The sequence below is a fragment of the Rattus rattus genome, chromosome 2 (genome assembly GCF_011064425.1).
Source record: "Rattus rattus isolate New Zealand chromosome 2, Rrattus_CSIRO_v1, whole genome shotgun sequence".
NCBI classification, from domain to species: Eukaryota; Metazoa; Chordata; class Mammalia; order Rodentia; family Muridae; genus Rattus; species Rattus rattus.
In genome coordinates this window covers 11,171,114-11,188,461 of record NC_046155.1, presented here as the reverse complement: position 1 = coordinate 11,188,461, position 17,348 = coordinate 11,171,114, and the positions used below count along the sequence as shown (strand labels likewise).

The window sequence follows — 17,348 nt, the reverse complement described above, 5'->3', positions numbered from 1 at the left end:
GGGTTTGTGGAGGGGAGACTAGGAAGCAGGACATCATTTGAAATGTAAATAAGTAAATAATAAAAAAAAGAGCAATTGCTGTTTCAGAGAACCAGAGTCCAGCTTGATGAACTCATGAATTTACTGGGCCACCTTAGAGATATATGAATGAACCCCCAACAGTGACATCACAGAACAGTCCCACCTCAGCCTAGGTGATGAGCTTCTTAAAGCCATGTAGATGAAATCTTCCTTTTAATGTTTCACTGCCTGAAGACATTAGCATTTCCCAAACCACATGCAGTTGGGTAGGACCAGGTGTACCTGGTGATGGGGAGTGGCTGTGAGCTCAGCTGAGAGCCAGCCACCTCCCACTCCTTCTTCCACGAGGAAAGCACAAATTACCCTTAGTAGGTTATACATATTTTTTTAAAAGACAAAGTTGGAAGGCAGGTTGGGGGGTGAAGGATGGATCTTGCAGGAGTTAAGGTGAAGAATGGGAAGGCTGAATAAAATCAAAATACAGTGTATACATACATGAAATTCTCCCAAAATATTATAGTAGAAGTTTTAAGAAAAAATATTTATGACCATTAGGCTCAAAATATGAACATTAGTACTCCAATAATTAGACACAGCATTAATGGAAAAATTTTATTCCTTAATCAGATTCTATAAAAGCAGGGACAGCTCCTTCTTAAAAATAAGAATATATGAAGGTCACATGCCACTTTATTTAAAATTGCAAATTAGTCTCTTTTTAAAAGGGGGATAAGAAATCATGAGGCCATCTGCATTCTGGAGAAATGGAGAACCAATAAGTTTTGATCAATGAAGCTAGATACTTCAGCAAGCTCAGGCCTGCTCCTTCCAGAGGCCTGAGGCTCCTGGGACACCCGATGGTCTTCACTTCATATTGCAAAGCTGAAGAGATAAAATATGATGTCATCAGAGGACAGTAATGACAACTATAAATATGTGTTCAGGAAGAAGGCGATTCAGGTGACACTGCTTCTTTGGACCACCAACTGTAGGTCTCAACATAGGTACCATCCACTTTGAGCCCTACCCCACTCAGTTAATCCTCTCTGAAAATACCCTTACAGACACACCCAGAGGTATGTCTCCTAGACTTCACTATTCAGGTAAGACCAACTATCACAGTACCCAAGAGGGACACCACTAATTCCTGTGGGAGCTCTACTGTCTAGTAACAAACTAACAAGACTACTATTATCATTACAATGTAAACAAACACAGGAAGCCATGATCTAGAGGATGTTAAGAACAGTAGGTCTTTAATCAAACAGGACATGTCCTTGATTGACGGTTTCCTTAGCATATTTTAAGTCATCCCTGACAAAAATGTAAAATATTAGTTTAGCATCTCCTTACTTTGGCGGCACCGTTGGAGCAGCTTGATCATCTCTCCTTACCCTCATGTCTACTGCCCATTCAGGAGGATTACCAGTGAAATCTCCTCTGCTTTCTGCTTCACAGAAAAGAGGATACCGACTAAAATCGAGGAAGAAAGAGGAGAAATATCACAGGGGGCTGAAGATCTAGTCATACCTTAGAGTTTAAAAAGCTCCACTCAAGGCCAAATTTCAGTAACTAACGGATGCACTGATTTCCACCTTTTTTTTTCCAAAACATTACAAATGGAAAGATATTTGAAGCAACCTCACTAATATCATGGGTAAGACAAGGATGCCTACTCTCACCATATCTATTCAATATAGTACTCAAAATTCAAGCTAGAGAAGTAAGACAACAAAAAGGAGATCAAGGAGATATAAATTGGCTAAGATTAAAACCTCAGGTGACAACACATGTTGACTAGGATGTAGAGAAAGAGGAACACTCCTCCATTGCTGGTGGGATTGCAGACTGGTACAACCACTCTGGAAATCAATCTGGAGGTTCCTCAGAAAATTGGAAATAGACCTACCTAAAGATCCAGCTATACTACTCTTGGGCATATACCCAAAAGATGTCCCACTCTGCCACAGGAGCACATGTTCCACTATGCTCCTAGTGGCCTTATTTGTGCCAGAAGCTACAAACAACCCAGATGTCCCACAACAGAAGAATGGATACAGAAAATATGGTTCATTTACACAATGAAATACTGTACAGCTATGAAGAATGCGGACATCCTGAGTTTTGCAACAAATGGTTGGAACTATAAAATATCATCCTGAGTGAGGTAACTCAGACACAAAAAGATATGCATGGTATGTACTCACTAATAAGTGGATATTAGCCAAAAAAAAAAAAGTACAGAATACCCAGGATACAATCCTCAGAAGTCAAAAAGGTTAACAAGCTGAAGAGCCCAAATGAGGATACTTCATTCCCACTTGGGAGGGAGAAAAAAGCAATCATGAAGGGAGGGAGGAGTGGAGGGAGAGAAAGAGAGACATGGGTGGAAAGGGGGACAGTGAGGGAAGAGAGGAACATCATCAGATATTGGGGTGAGCAATAGGACTGAAGCCCTGCAGGCCAGCAGAAACAATGGAAATAGGCAACCTCAGGAGGTTGGATGTGGGGGCACCCTCCAGAGTATACTAGAGATCTGGGAGGTGGGAGACTCTCAGGACTCAAAAGGTGGAACCTTAGATGAAATGCCCTACAGTGGGGAGAAGGAACTTGTAGAGTCCATCTCTAGCAGAAAGACAGGGCATCAAATGAGGAATAGGGTTGCAATCCCACAGTCTTCCTGTCTGAAAGAACTGCAGGGATAGAAATGGAGAAGAACCTGAAGAAAAGAAGGTCCAGAGACAGCCCCAAAGGGGGATCCAGCTCAAGGGGAGACCCCAAGGCCTGACACGATTACTGAGGCTATGGGGTGTTCACAAAGGGACCTATCATGACTGCCCTCCAAAAGACCCAACAAGCAGCTGAAAGAGTCAGATGCAGATATTTACACCAAACCAATGGACAGAAGCTGCTGATCCCTCTGGTTGAATTAGGGGAAAGCTGGAGGAAGCTGAGGAGGAGGGCAACCCTGTAAGTGGATCAGTTGTATCAATTAACCTGGACCCCTGAGATCTCTCAGACACTGGATCACCAACCAGACAGCATACACCAGCTGAGATGAGGCCTCCAACACATACACAGCAGAGGACTGCAGGGTCTGGGTTCAGTCAAAGAAGATACACCTAACACTCAAAGAGATTGGATACCTCAGGGAATTTAGAGGTCTTGTGGGGTATTCGGGGTGGAGACATCCTTTGGAGACTGGGGGAGTGGGGAAGAAATATGTGATGTGGAACAATCAGACCAGGAGGGAGATAAAGACTTGGACTGTAAAAATAAATAAATAAATAAATAAATAAATAAATAAATAAATAAATAAATAGTAAAAAAAAAAAATTAAAAAAAAAAGGACTGGCTCACACATCCCTGGCCCAAGAGGAAACTGTATAAGGCCTCTGGGTTCCCGTGGGGGAGGGCCCAGGAGCGGCAGGACCCCTGCGCCTGAGACACCGAGGGAACCTGAAGGAACAGACCGGATAAACAGTTCTCTGCACCCAAATCCCGTGGGAGGGAGAGCTAAACCTTCAGAGAGGCAGACACGCCTGGGAAACCAGAAGAGACTGCACTCTGCACACATTACTGATTCCAGAGGAAAACACCAAACGCCATCTGGAACCCTGGTGCACTGAAAGCTCCCGGAAACGGCGCGCAGATCTTCCTGGTTGCTGCCGCCACAGAGAGCTCGTGGGCAGCACCCCGAGAGCGAACTTGAGCCTCGGGACCAACTTTTCTGCTGCAAGTGACCTGCCTGGTGAACACCAAACACAGGCCCACAGGAACAGCTGAAGACCTGTAGAGAGAAAAAACTACACGCACGAAAGCAGAACACTCTGTCCCCATAACAGGCTGAAAGAAAACAGGAAAACAGGACTACAGCACTCCTGACACACAGGCTTATAGGACAGTCTAGCCACTGTCAGAAATAGCAGAACAAAGTAACACTAGAGATAATCTGATGGCGAGAGGCAAGTGCAGGAACCCAAGCAACAGAAACCAAGACTACATGGCATCATCAGAGCCCAATTCTCCCATCAAAACAAACATGGAATATCCAAACACACCAGAAAAGCAAGATCTAGTTTCAAAATCATATTTGATCATGATGCTGGAGGACTTCAAGAAAGACGTAAAGAACTCCCTTAGAGAACAAGTAGAAGCCTACAGAGAGGAATGTAAAAAATGCCTGAAAGAATTCAGGAAAACATAAATAAACAAGTAGAAGCCCATAGAGAGGAGACACAAAAAATCCTGAAAGAATTCCAGGAAAACACAATCAAACAGTGGAAGGAATTAAAAATGGAAATAGAAGCAATCAAGAAAGAACACATGGAAACAACCCTGGATATAGAAAACCAAAAGAAGAGACAAGGAGCTGTAGATACAAGCTTCACCAACAGAATACAAGAGAAGGAAGAGAGAATCTCAGGAGCAGAAGATTCCATAGAAATCATTGACTCAACTGTCAAAGATAATGTAAAGCGGAAAAAGCTACTGGTCCAAAACATACAGGAAATCCAGGACTCAATGAGAAGATCAAACCTAAGGATAATAGGTATAGAAGAGAGTGAAGACTCCCAGCTCAAAGGACCAGTACATATCTTCAACAAAATCATAGAAGAAAACTTCCCTAACCTAAAAAAAGAGATACCCATAGGCATACAAGAAGCCTACAGAACTCCAAATAGATTGGACCAAAAAAGAAACACCTCCCGTCACATAATAGTCAAAACACCAAACGCACAAAATAAAGAAAGAATATTAAAAGCAGTAAGGAAAAAGGTCAAGTAACATATAAAGGCAGACCTATCAGAATCACACCAGACTTCTGCCAGAAACTATGAAGGCCAGAAGATCCTGGACTGATGTCATACAGACCCTAAGAGAACACAAATGCCAGCCCAGGCTACTGTATCCTGCAAAACTCTCAATTAACATAGATGGAGAAACCAAGATATTCCATGACAAAACCAAATTTACACAATATCTTTCTACAAATCCAGCACTACAAAGGATAATAAATGGTAAAGCCCAACATAAGGAGGCAAGCTATACCCAAGAAGAGGCAAGAAACTAATCGTCTTGGCAACAAAACAAAGAGAAGAAAAGCACACAAACACAACCTCACATCCAAATATGAAGATAACAGGAAGCAATAATCACTATTCCTTAATATCTCTCAACATCAATGGCCTCAACTCCCCAATAAAAAGACATAGATTAACAAACTGGATATATAATGAGGACCCTGCATTCTGCTGCCTACAGGAAACACACCTCAGAGACAAAGACAGACACTACCTCAGAGTGAAAGGCTGGGAAACAACTTTCCAAGCAAATGGTCTGAAGAAGCAAGCTGGAGTAGCCATTCTAATATCAAATAAAATCAATTTCCAACTAAAAGTCATCAAAAAAGATAAGGAAGGACACTTTATATTCATCAAAGGAAAAATCCATCAAGATGAACTCTCAATCCTAAATATCTATGCCCCAAATACAAGGGCACCTACATACGTAAAAGAATCCTTACTAAAGCTCAAAACACACATTGCACCTCACACAATAATAGTAGGAGATTTCAACACCCCACTCTCATCAATGGACAGATCATGGAAACAGAAATTAAACAGAGACGTAGACAGACTATAAGAAGTCATGAGCCAAATGGACTTAACGGATATTTATAGAACGTTCTACCCTAAAGCAAAAGGATATACCTTCTTCTCAGCTCCTCATGGTACTTTCTCCAAAATTGACCATATAATTGGTCATAAAACAGGCCTCAACAGATACAGAAAGATAGAAATAATCCCATGCGTGCTATCGGACCACCACGGCCTAAAGCTGGTCTTCAATAACAATAAGGGAAGAATGCCCACATATACGTGGAAACTGAACAATGCTCTACTCAATGATAACCTGGTCAAGGAAGAAATAAAAAGAAAAGAAATTAAAAACTTTTTTAGAATTTAATGAAAATGAAGGTACAACATACCCAAACTTATGGGACACAATGAAAGCTGTGCTAAGAGGAAAACTCATAGCTTGAGTGCCTGCAGAAAGAAACAGGAAAGAGCATATGTCAGCAGCTTGACAGCACACCTAAAAGCTCTAGAACAAAAGAAGCAAATACACCCAGGAGGAGTAGAAGGCAGGAAATAATCAAACTCAGAGCTGAAATCAACCAAGTAGAAACAAAAGAACCATAGAAAGAATCAACAGAACCAAAAGTTGGTTCTTTGAGAAAATCAACAAGATAGATAAACCCCTAGCCAGACTAACGAGAGGACACAGAGAGTGTGTCCAAATTAACAAAATCAGAAATGAAAAGGGAGACATAACTACAGATTCAGAGGAAATTCAAAAAATCATCAGATCTTACTATAAAAGCCTATATTCAACAAAACTTGAAAATCTACAGGAAATGGACAATTTCCTAGACAGATACCAGGTACTGAAGTTAAATCAGGAACAGATAAACCAGTTAAACAACCCCATAACTCCTAAGGAAATAGAAGCAGTCATTAAAGGTCTCCCAACCAAAAAGAGCCCAGGTCCAGACGGGTTTAGTGCAGAATTCTATCAGACCTTCATAGAAGACCTCATACCAATATTATCCAAACTATTCCACAAAATTGAAACAGATGGAGCACTACCGAATTCCTTCTATGAAGCCACAATTACTCTTATACCTAAACCACACAAAGACCCAACAAAGAAAGAGAACTTCAGACCAATTTCCCTTATGAACATTGACGCAAAAATACTCAACAAAATTCTGGCAAACCGAATCCAAGAGCACATCAAAACAATCATCCACCATGATCAAGTAGGCTTCATCCCAGGCATGCAGGGATGGTTTAATATACGGAAAACCATCAACGTGATACATTATATAAACAAACTGAAAGAACAAAACCACATGATCATTTCATTAGATGCTGAGAAAGCATTTGACAAAATTCAACACCCCTTCATGATAAAAGTCCTGGAAAGAATAGGAATACAAGGCCCATACCTAAACATAGTAAAAGCCATATACAGCAAACCAGTTGCTAACATTAAACTAAATGGAGAGAAACTTGAAGCAATCCCACTAAAATCAGGGACTAGACAAGGCTGCCCACTCTCTCCCTACTTATTCAATATAGTTCTTGAAGTTCTAGCCAGAGCAATCAGACAACAAAAGGAGATCAAGGGGATACAGATCGGAAAAGAAGAGGTCAAAATATCACTATTTGCAGATGATATGATAGTATATTTAAGTGATGCCAAAAGTTCCACCAGAGAACTACTAAAGCTGATAAACAACTTCAGCAAAGTGGCTGGGTATAAAATTAACTCAAATAAATCAGTAGCCTTCCTCTACACAAAAGAGAAACAAGCCGAGAAAGAAATTAGGGAAACGACACCCTTCATAATAAACCCAAATAATATAAAATACCTCGGTGTGACTTTAACCAAGCAAGTAAAAGATCTGTACAATAAGAACTTCAAGACACTGAAGAAAGAAATTGAAGAAGACATCAGAAGGTGGAAAGATCTCCCATGCTCATGGATTGGCAGGATTAATATAGTAAAAATGGCCATTTTACCAAAAGCGATCTACAGATTCAATGCAATCCCCATCAAAATACCAATCCAATTCTTCAAAGAGTTAGACAGAACAATTTGCAAATTCATCTGGAATAACAAAAACCCAGGATAGCTAAAACTATCCTCAACAATAAAAAAAAGGACTTCAGGGGGAATCACTATCCTGAACTCAAGCAGTATTACAGAGCAATAGTGATAAAAACTGCATGGTATTGGTACAGAGACAGACAGATAGACCAATGGAACAGAATTGAAGACCCAGAAAATGAACCCACACACCTATGGTCACTTGATTTTTGACAAAGGAGCCAAATCCATCCAATGGAAAAAGATAGCATTTTCAGCAAATGGTGCTGGTTCAACTGGAGGTCAACATGTAGAAGAATGCAGATCGATCCATGCTTATCACCCTGTACCAAGCTTAAGTCCAAGTGGATCAAGGACCTCCACATCAAACCAGACACACTCAAACTAATAGAAGAAAAACTAGGGAAGCATCTGGAACACATGGGCACTGGAAAAAATTTCCTGAACAAAACACCAATGGCTTATGCTCTAAGAACAAGAATCGACAAATGGGATCTCATAAAACTGCAAAGCTTCTGTAAGGCAAAGGACACTGTGGTTAGGACAAAACGGCAACCAACAGATTGGGAAAAGATCTTTACCAATCCTACAACAGATAGAGGCTTATATCCAAAATATAAAAGAACTGAAGAAGTTAGACACAAGGAGACAAATAACCCTATTAAAAATGGGGTTCAGAGCTAAACAGAGAATTCACAGCTGAGGAATGCCGAATGGCTGAGAAACACCTAAAGAAATGTTCAACATCGTTAGTCATAAGGGAAATGCAAATCAAAACAACCCTGAGATTTCACCTCACACCAGTGAGAATGGCTAAGATCAAAAACTCAGGTGACAGCAAATGCTGGCGAGGATGTGGAGAAAGGGGAACACTCCTCCATTGTTGGTGGGGTTGCAGACTGCTACAACCATTCTGGAAATCAGTCTGGAGGTTCCTCAGAAAATTGGACATTGAACTGCCTGAGGATCCAGCTATACCTCTCCTGGGCATATACCCAAAAGATGCCCCAACATATAAAAACGACACGTGCTCCACTATGTTCATCGCAGCCTTATTTATAATAGCCAGAAGCTGGAAAGAACCAGATGCCCTTCAACAGAGGAATGGATACAGAAAATGTGGTACATCTACACAATGGAATATTACTCAGCTATCAAAAACAATGACTTTATGAAATTGTGAGGCAAATGGTTGGAACTGGAAAATATCATCCTGAGTGAGCTAACCCAATCACAGAAAGACATACATGGTATGTACTCATTGATAAGTGGCTATTAGCCCAAATGCTTGAGTTACCCTAGATGCCTAGAACAAATGAAACTCAAGACGGATGATCAAATGTGAGTGCAGATCGCTCATGAGAGACACAGCCAGAATACAGCAAATACAGAGGCGTATGCCAGCAGGAAACCACTGAACTGAGAACGGACCCCTGTTGAAGGAATCAGAGAAAGAACTGGAAGAGCTTGAAGGAGCTGAGACCCCATATGTACAGCAATGCCAACCAACCAGAGCTTCCAGGGACTAAGCCACTACCCAAAGACTATACATGGACTGACCCTGGACTCTGACCTCGAGGGTTGCAAATGAATATCCTAGTAAGAGCACCAGTGGAAGGAAGCCCTGGGTCCTGCTAAGACTGAACCCCTAGTGAACTAGACTGTTGGGGAGAGGGCAGCAATGGGGGAGGGTTGGGAGGAACACCCATAAGGAAGGGAGGGGGGGGGGATGTTTGCCCGAAACCAGGAAAGGGAATAACATTAAAATGTATATAAGAAATACTCAAGTTAATAAAAAAAAAAAAAAAAAAAAAAGAAGAACGAAAAAAAAGAAAAAAGAAAACCACAGAGAAGACAAATAAATGGAGCAAGTGAGCCTGCACCCTGTGAAAGCTTTCAAATTTTTAAGCTAGGCTAACTCCTTCAATCACTATGCATTGTTCAAGGCTTGGGAACTTGTCTAGACTGACTCAAATTTTTCTGTTTAATATTTTAGTTTCCCAAAGAACAGAATGTCATATGTCATAAATGCTTACAATAGTCTAAAGTTGTTTGAGATTGATAATGCCTATTCTCTCTGTGGTTGTAACACTTCTCCAGGTTTAAAAAAAAAAATCTGTATCACAAAAGCAAAGAAAATCTGTATTGTCTTTTGTGGACTGTGTATAAACAAACATCATGGTTGCTATTTAGTCAGAGGTACAAGATTCTCCTAGGCACAGTTTCTGACTCATTTATTCATCACTCCCCCATCAGCCCGGTCCTTAGCTCCTCTGCCGGAACCTGTGTGAATCCTAGGGCTGACCCCTGTCAGATATTAAATACCTTTAAATTTTTTCTTTAGATGATTTTGAACAGAGAAATCATATGAATTGTTCCCTGAAGCCCTGCCAAGTTTACCATAACTTTGCTAAGGCCAGATTAAAGTTGCTAATGACCTACGCCTTAGACTTTCTCATAGGGATCAACTAATAAGATAGAAAAGGAAGCCTAATCTCACCCCATGGGTAGGATTTGAAAGTGCTTCAGCATCACACACCCACCACCCATGCTGCACGCAGGCTTTGATTTTTCTGATACATTTCTTTATCTTTCAGAATTTTTTTTCTCTCTGTCCTGAGTAAGCTTTAGTGTGGACTTATTTCTAAAGCATTTGATTGATTAGCTGAGTGAAACCGGTGAGGTTTTCATTCTCACTGACTAGTATTGGAAAAGTGGATTATCCCCTTTCTCTTCTTCAGCATGCTAATACTCTAGGAATAACTATAATTTTAAAAACCCAGGGCCAAAGATACAGAGATTTATATTCCCATTAGGCTTCAGTTCCCCCTACCACCATACCCTTACAGCCATGCCCATGCCCACCCTGGGTTGTGTGATTTAACATTTAGGGCTGGGGTCTCTTTTCCAGGAAGCCAGAGCCTTGGACAGGTGCATGGCATATGGCACTCACCTGTGCAGAACACAGGACAAACCCATCTCAGCTCGTAGAGAAGCATTTTTTGAGATATATGTAAGTTTAGTCTGAAGCAGAGTGATGTCATAAAGAACCTACCGGATAAAGAAAATTTTAAATCCGTGTTTATCTTGCAAATCTTGATTTGAGTAGGACCTTATAAGTACTTCGAGTTCTCAAAGAGAAAAGGTCATTTTCCAACAAGTAATCACGGAAAGCAAAACTAATTTCCAAATAAAGAGATGAGTTCAACTGGAATATTTCCTGGATGTAAATGCTGCATAATACTTGTTTATTGAAAGATCAGATCTTCATTTCCTATTTTTAAAATATCTCATGCTTATACCTCCTTTTCAGGAGCAGAGTAGAAGGTAAAGTATTGCTTATTGCAGAGAACGCCAGATTTCAGATAAGCTAACACCCATTTGGAACTAAGACTTCTGAAATCTTCACTTAAATGATTAACTGTAAACGTTCTGTTTTGATACTGGGACTCATAATCTGTGCTGTCCCTGATAGGTTACTGTTGTGCTCCACCATGCCCGGTTTCTGTGCTCTTAGGGACAAACACAGAGCCTCGTGCATGCTAGATGCGCACTGTAGCGTCTGAGATGCATGTATGCAGTCCCAGTCCCTATGTCATTTCTTAAAAAGCAAGGACAGCAACCTCCCTGATGAAGTTCCAGCTCTAGTCAGTTCTCTGACTGGAACACTAAACTATCTGCAGCCTTGGCCACAGCTGAGTTCATCATAGCCATTTCTCCTTCACAATAGTCATTCTCCAAGGGCACTTAATGAGCACCCTTGTATCCTGCATGCTCAGCTCCATCTAAAACTTCCTTCCTGTGTCACCAAATCTGTCACTCATCTCAACCTGTCAAAGTGTTATGATTCTCTTAATAAGTGCTGTTACAGCAAAGCCTTTCTGACTTTTATTTTCTTAATCAACTCAAAATCCTAATTCATGATAGACAGCAATATGCACAACTAACCCCTCCATTCCCCTGATAAGGAACGCTGAAGACTTTTGTGATGTTTAACAATATTACTCCCTTCCATCTAAGGTTAGCCAAATGTCGCAGGCTGGAATGTGGAACTAGTTTGGGGAACTACTTTATGATATATAGAAAACTGGTCTCTAACCTCAGCTAGCAACTTAAACATCACTTTTTTCTGGATGTTAAAGACATTAACCCAGCTGTTTGACAAATAGAAACTATAATTTCCATTTTGTGGGTCCAAGGAAGGGACCATAGACACTAGTGCTTCTTCTTACTTTATTGACAATGCCGCAGGCATAAGTAGGGTAGGTAAAGTCATAGACATCGTTTGGCCAGACAGTGGTCACAGGGCAGCCAAATCCTAAAAACACTTCATCGGGTTCCATAAAAATATTGGGAAATACCGTAGCCTTGATCCTGAGATAGAACCAGTGATTGGCACATCGCAGACGAATGGCTAAGGAAGAGAAAGGAGAACATTTCTGTTAATAGGCTGTATGGGAATCATCACAGACATTTGAGCAAAACTAGTTAATACGAGAGCTCATCCCTTACAAAATAAAACACGTTAGAGAAGCAAGGCTGTAAAAGATGATCACCTGTGATTACTTCGTGCCTTACTATGTAGCCCTGGCTGGCCTTGAATTCAGAGCTCCACCTGCCTCTGCCACCCAAGTGCTGAGATTAAAGGTGTGAGCCGCCATGCACCAGTCTCCGAGTCAGCATTTTATACGGATGGGACATAAGAACACATTTCCATTGTAACGTATGCGAAGGACAGAACATGCCCTGCACTCCTGATCATCTCCTCCTCCTTTACCAGCCCTGGTTTTCGCTTCTCTACCCACGCCTCATGATACATAAATGCAAGCCCCAAAGGTTGATGGAGTGACAAGCGCTTGTCGAGAACACTGTAACCAACCTATTAAGTCATGCTTGTTTGACATCCCTGGAAGGCCTGGCCTGTTCTTTTTTATTTTTATTTTTATTTTTATTTTTTGGAAATGGAGGAGTGAATCTGGGGAAGGGAGGTGGGGGAAAGGAACTGGAAGGAGTGGAGGGGAGGAGAAATGTTTGGGAAGTAATGTGTGAGAGAATTTTTTAAAGTAAAAACAAAAAGAACAAAACTAAGTATCAAAAGAGAAAAAATAACACCATAAGCAAATGGATGTGCATGAAATTTGAGAGAAAATAATACCACATTTTTCTTTTCAACTCAGACTATCTGGAGAAACACACACACACACACACACACACACACACACACACACACACACACACACACCAATAAATAACACTTTAGAAACCCTAACAATAAGAACAGAAAACAAAACCGATTTGTAATGTATTCATTTCATAGATTACAAAGTAGTAATTAAAGTAAACCAAATCAATGCTAAAAATATCTTTAAAGAATACTGAGCTGATAACCCAATCACAGAAAGACATACATGGTATGTACTCATTGATAAGTGGCTATTAGCCCAAATGCTTGAATTACCCTAGATGCCTAGAACAAATGAAACTCAAGACGGATGATCAAAATGTGAATGCAGATCGCTCCTGAGAGACACAGCCAGAATACAGCAAATACAGAGGCGTATGCCAGCAGGAAACCACTGAACTGAGAACAGGACCCCTGTTGAAGGAATCAGAGAAAGAACTGGAAGAGCTTGAAGGAGCTCGAGACCCCATATGTACAGCAATGCTAACCAACCAGAGCTTCCAGGGACTAAGCCACTACCCAAAGACTATACATGGACTGACCCTGGACTCTGACCTCATAGGTAGCAATGAATATCCTAGTAAGAGCACCAGTGGAAGGGGAAGCCCTGGGTCCTGCTAAGACTGAACCCCCAGTGAACTAGACTGTTGGGGAGAGGGAAGCAAGGGGGAGGGTTGGGAGGGGAACACCCATAAGGAAGGGGAGGGGGAGGGGATGTTTGCCCGGAAACCGGAAAGGGAATAACACTCGAAATGTATATAAGAAATACTCAAGTTAATAATAATAAAAAATATTTAAAAAAAAGAATACTGAGCTGAGTAAAGCTGTAGAATGAACGGTAAATAAAACTTCAGATGCCTGCGAACCATGCCCGTGTTTCTCCAAGGACGAAGTGGAAAGAAGGAATGTGCAGAGGAATTAGTTGTCTTCCATGTGAATAGAGAGAAGATGCGGAGATCAGAGCAACCACAGGGACTCACACTGTGATTCCCACTGCATCCTAAGTAAATGTGAGCAGAAGCAGCAGATCGGTGGGGACTGAATAACTCCAGAGAGGGAGGTAGTGGAGAGGAGAATAACAATTTCCAGAGCTGTCTCCTTAAAATAGCTTCTGATAGGAAGAAATGAAACACATTAATCCACTAAGGGACTTGCAACTTCAATCGCATCAAGACTGGATTACCTTGTTGAAAGTACTTTGACAAAAATACTTACCTTTTTATTGTAATTCTAAGCTGTCAAACTAAGAGTCTACACTCATATTTAGGTAACCATTCTAGTTTGCTCGAGGTAGACTTGTTGGCATTTAACTGAGGAAACTAGATCAGTTAGTCACCTTACTACAAGGAGCGGACTTTCCCTCTGAGATACTGTGGCTCTCTAACAGATAAGGCCAAGGAAGGCTGAGCAAACACTCCTTTCCTACAAGCCACAGGAATCCTGGATTCTTTTACTTATTTATTTTTGGTTTTTTGAGACGGTCTATAGCTCTGGAACTCCCTCTGTGGACCAGGCTGGCCTTGAACTCGTGAATCTGTCTGCCCCGCTCCTACCGCTGGAGTTCTGGATTGAAGGAATGTACCAGCAAGCCCAGTGATTCCAGAGTTCATAACAGCCCGGGGACACCTCTGTGCTTTCTATTTCTAGGCCACTCCATTTTTCCTTAAGACTAACTCACTTCAAGTATTGAGCCCCCAGAATGTGACATGGTCTGGAAAGGGTCAAAAGAAAAGGGGAGTTAGAGAAAGAAAAAACCTCAAGTTAGGATAGCACCTAGTCTCAGTAGAATTGTGACATTCTAAGATCATGCATCTGAAAGAAACCAGTCTATATGAAAAAGTCTAATGCCACATCCTTCAGCACATGTTAAGAAATTAAAATTCTCTAAGTTGCAAGTGATACCTGACCAATCATCAGCACAAGTCTTCATAAAGGAAAGAAGCAGGAGGAGTCCCTGTAGGCCCAGGAAAGGCTTCATTGCTCAGATTGAAAGACACAGGAAAGAGTAAGAGGCCTTCTTATGTGGTGGAACAGAGGACCTTCAGGTGGAAGTGATTAGCTAGCACCTGTACCAGCACACACGCCAGCAGTGCCTGCTCTAAAGTGTAACCCTTTCTTTAGGGATTGAAGGGCTAGAGTGAACATGATGTCAAACCTGCCCCTGGCATGGTCTCATGGCACACTTGAAACTCAAATCCAGCTCTGGACCATGGCTGCAGAGAGGAGATGAGGATTCTGCAGGTGATTCAAAAGAAACAGAAGCCTGACTTGCATTAGAATCTGTACCATTATGTATAGAGTGATTTTATATACTTTCTTAAAACTTCCTAACATCCCAAAATATCTGCATCTCCATGTCTGAACACTGAAGGAGTAACTGTCTGAGAATATAATTGTCCTGTGTAGCTGAGAATGCAAAAACCCAACCCCACTGAGACCTCACATAAACACCCCACCAGTCCACCTCTGAGCACAGCTCTCAATCACTCACCTGAAGAGTGTTTTTTTAATACGCCATGGCTGAATTACATCCATTCTATTTTCTGACTGAGCAACACTAGAGTGCACAGGGAATTTACATTTCTCAGTTCCCAGGTTACACTGATACTAATCTTCAGAGTCTCTGGCCATGGGGACTTGCCTTCACGGAGTACACTGTGTTGATGCTCATTAGCAGGTTTTGTTTGCAAATTTAAAAAAATTATACATATCACCTGAGCACATCATTACAAAGCAGGTTCTAACTCAGAAGTGGGTGTGAGACCCAGAGATGCTGCGGTTGGAATAAATTCTCAGGTGATCGCAACGACTCTCTATGACTACATTTCAAGTAGTAGGGTCTGAAAATAATTTACATCACATTTAAATGCCTTTCTTCCAAATGAAAGGTAACACTTCTTTAAAATGAGAAGTTAAACTCCCATTATAAAAAAAAATCTCAAATGAATATCTGAGTGTTGGGAATGTAACTTCATGGTAAGAAACTTACCTACCTTGTGCTGGCTTAAAAGTTTGATTCCAAGCACCCCAAAATATCAGATCCAAGCTCACCCTACGTTTTTGTCTCTAGATCATCACTTATTTGATTTCAGAACTACATCCCATAATATTATAGCATAAAAGACAGAGTTACTGAAAGGTAAAATGACTAGAGAGCTGTTCCATCTCGTGACTGCATTGCCTGAAATGTATTGTTGCACTAACAGTCTTTTCTAACAGAAAGTTGGGGTTGTGACTGAAATAGAAGACATCTTGCTTAGCATACAAAAAGCCCTTGGTTTGATCTTCAGCACTTCAAAATTAGGCGTGATTATGCATGGGGCTACATGAGATGCTCTCCCAAAACAAAACACACACCAAAATTAGTTAATTAATTAGTTAATCTATTGCAAAAATAAGAGACAAAGATGTAAAATAGAAAGAAATGTAACCATTTACCACTTAACAATTTCTTAAGGTTAAGGAGTTACTTCAGTGGTAGAACACTTGCCTAGAAATCTCAAGGTCTTGGGTTCAGACCCCAGCACTGAAAATAGAATTTCTCAAATATATTCAACCTACTCATAGTACAGAAACATAGTCAACCTGAGGAGGTTCTTATACTTGCTGTCAAGTAAATGAACAAACCTTCTCCTTTCATCCTTCAATAGTCAGTTGTCTCTCTCTGTGTTCTCTCTCTCTCTCTCTCTCTCTCTCTCTCTCTCTCTCTCTCTCTCTGTATGAGTGTGTGTGTGTCTGTGTGTGTGTCTGTGTGTGTGTCTGTGTGTGTGTCTGTGAGTGTCTCTGTGTGCACGCACATGAGCATTAGCAAAGGTTCATCACCTTAGCTAAAGGGGAGTTTGCACCCTGGGACCTACTTCTCTTCTTTCTTATCCCTGCTAATTTTTTTTATTTCTTAATACAGTAAAGATGTATGCATCCAATCTCTAATTCTTTCTGCTTCAATTTGTATAACTTCTCAGTTTTTAAAAACTCAGGGTATAGGAAGCTGAGAGACGAATAAGCAGTTAGGACCACTATCTGCTCTTCCAGGGGAACCTGTATTCAACTCCCACCCACACAGTGGCTCACAAGCATCTGCGATTCCAGGAGAACCAATAGCCTCTTGTGACTTCCACAGACACACATATAATGTGCAGACAAACATGCAGGTTATATATATGCTAGAGTTCTTCAAAATCGGAGCACTTCCTTTTCACTAAATGGACACTGTCGAACTGCCATGAAACATTTATGTTTGTGCCAATAGTTTAGCATCGCTCTCAGGTTTCATCAGAGAAGCTCTGTTTGCAGTGGGCCATGGTCAATACAGAGACTCATAAGCAGTCAGTGTGTTGAGAATAGCGCTGTTGAGAGCTCATCCCTAAGGGGCATCTGTATCACCTTTGCCGAGGCTCAGGGAGCATCTCTGTAGAAATGACCCCTACATACAGGTACAGACTTTCAAGGATATCACATAAGAAAG

The 17,348-nt window shown here is 41.1% G+C and overlaps 1 protein-coding gene across 1 annotated transcript; it reads right to left on the bottom strand.

Moving 5' to 3' along the window:
* Positions 1 to 655: 655 nt before the first annotated feature.
* LOC116890985 (oocyte-secreted protein 1-like) lies at positions 656 to 15,178 on the bottom strand. The gene is given in 5 exon segments (XM_032891658.1): positions 656 to 903; positions 1,375 to 1,494; positions 10,655 to 10,752; positions 11,934 to 12,115; positions 14,786 to 15,178. Coding segments are annotated over 5 exon segments (621 nt in total). The 5' UTR covers positions 14,862 to 15,178; the 3' UTR covers positions 656 to 758.
* Positions 15,179 to 17,348: the final 2,170 nt, after the last annotated feature.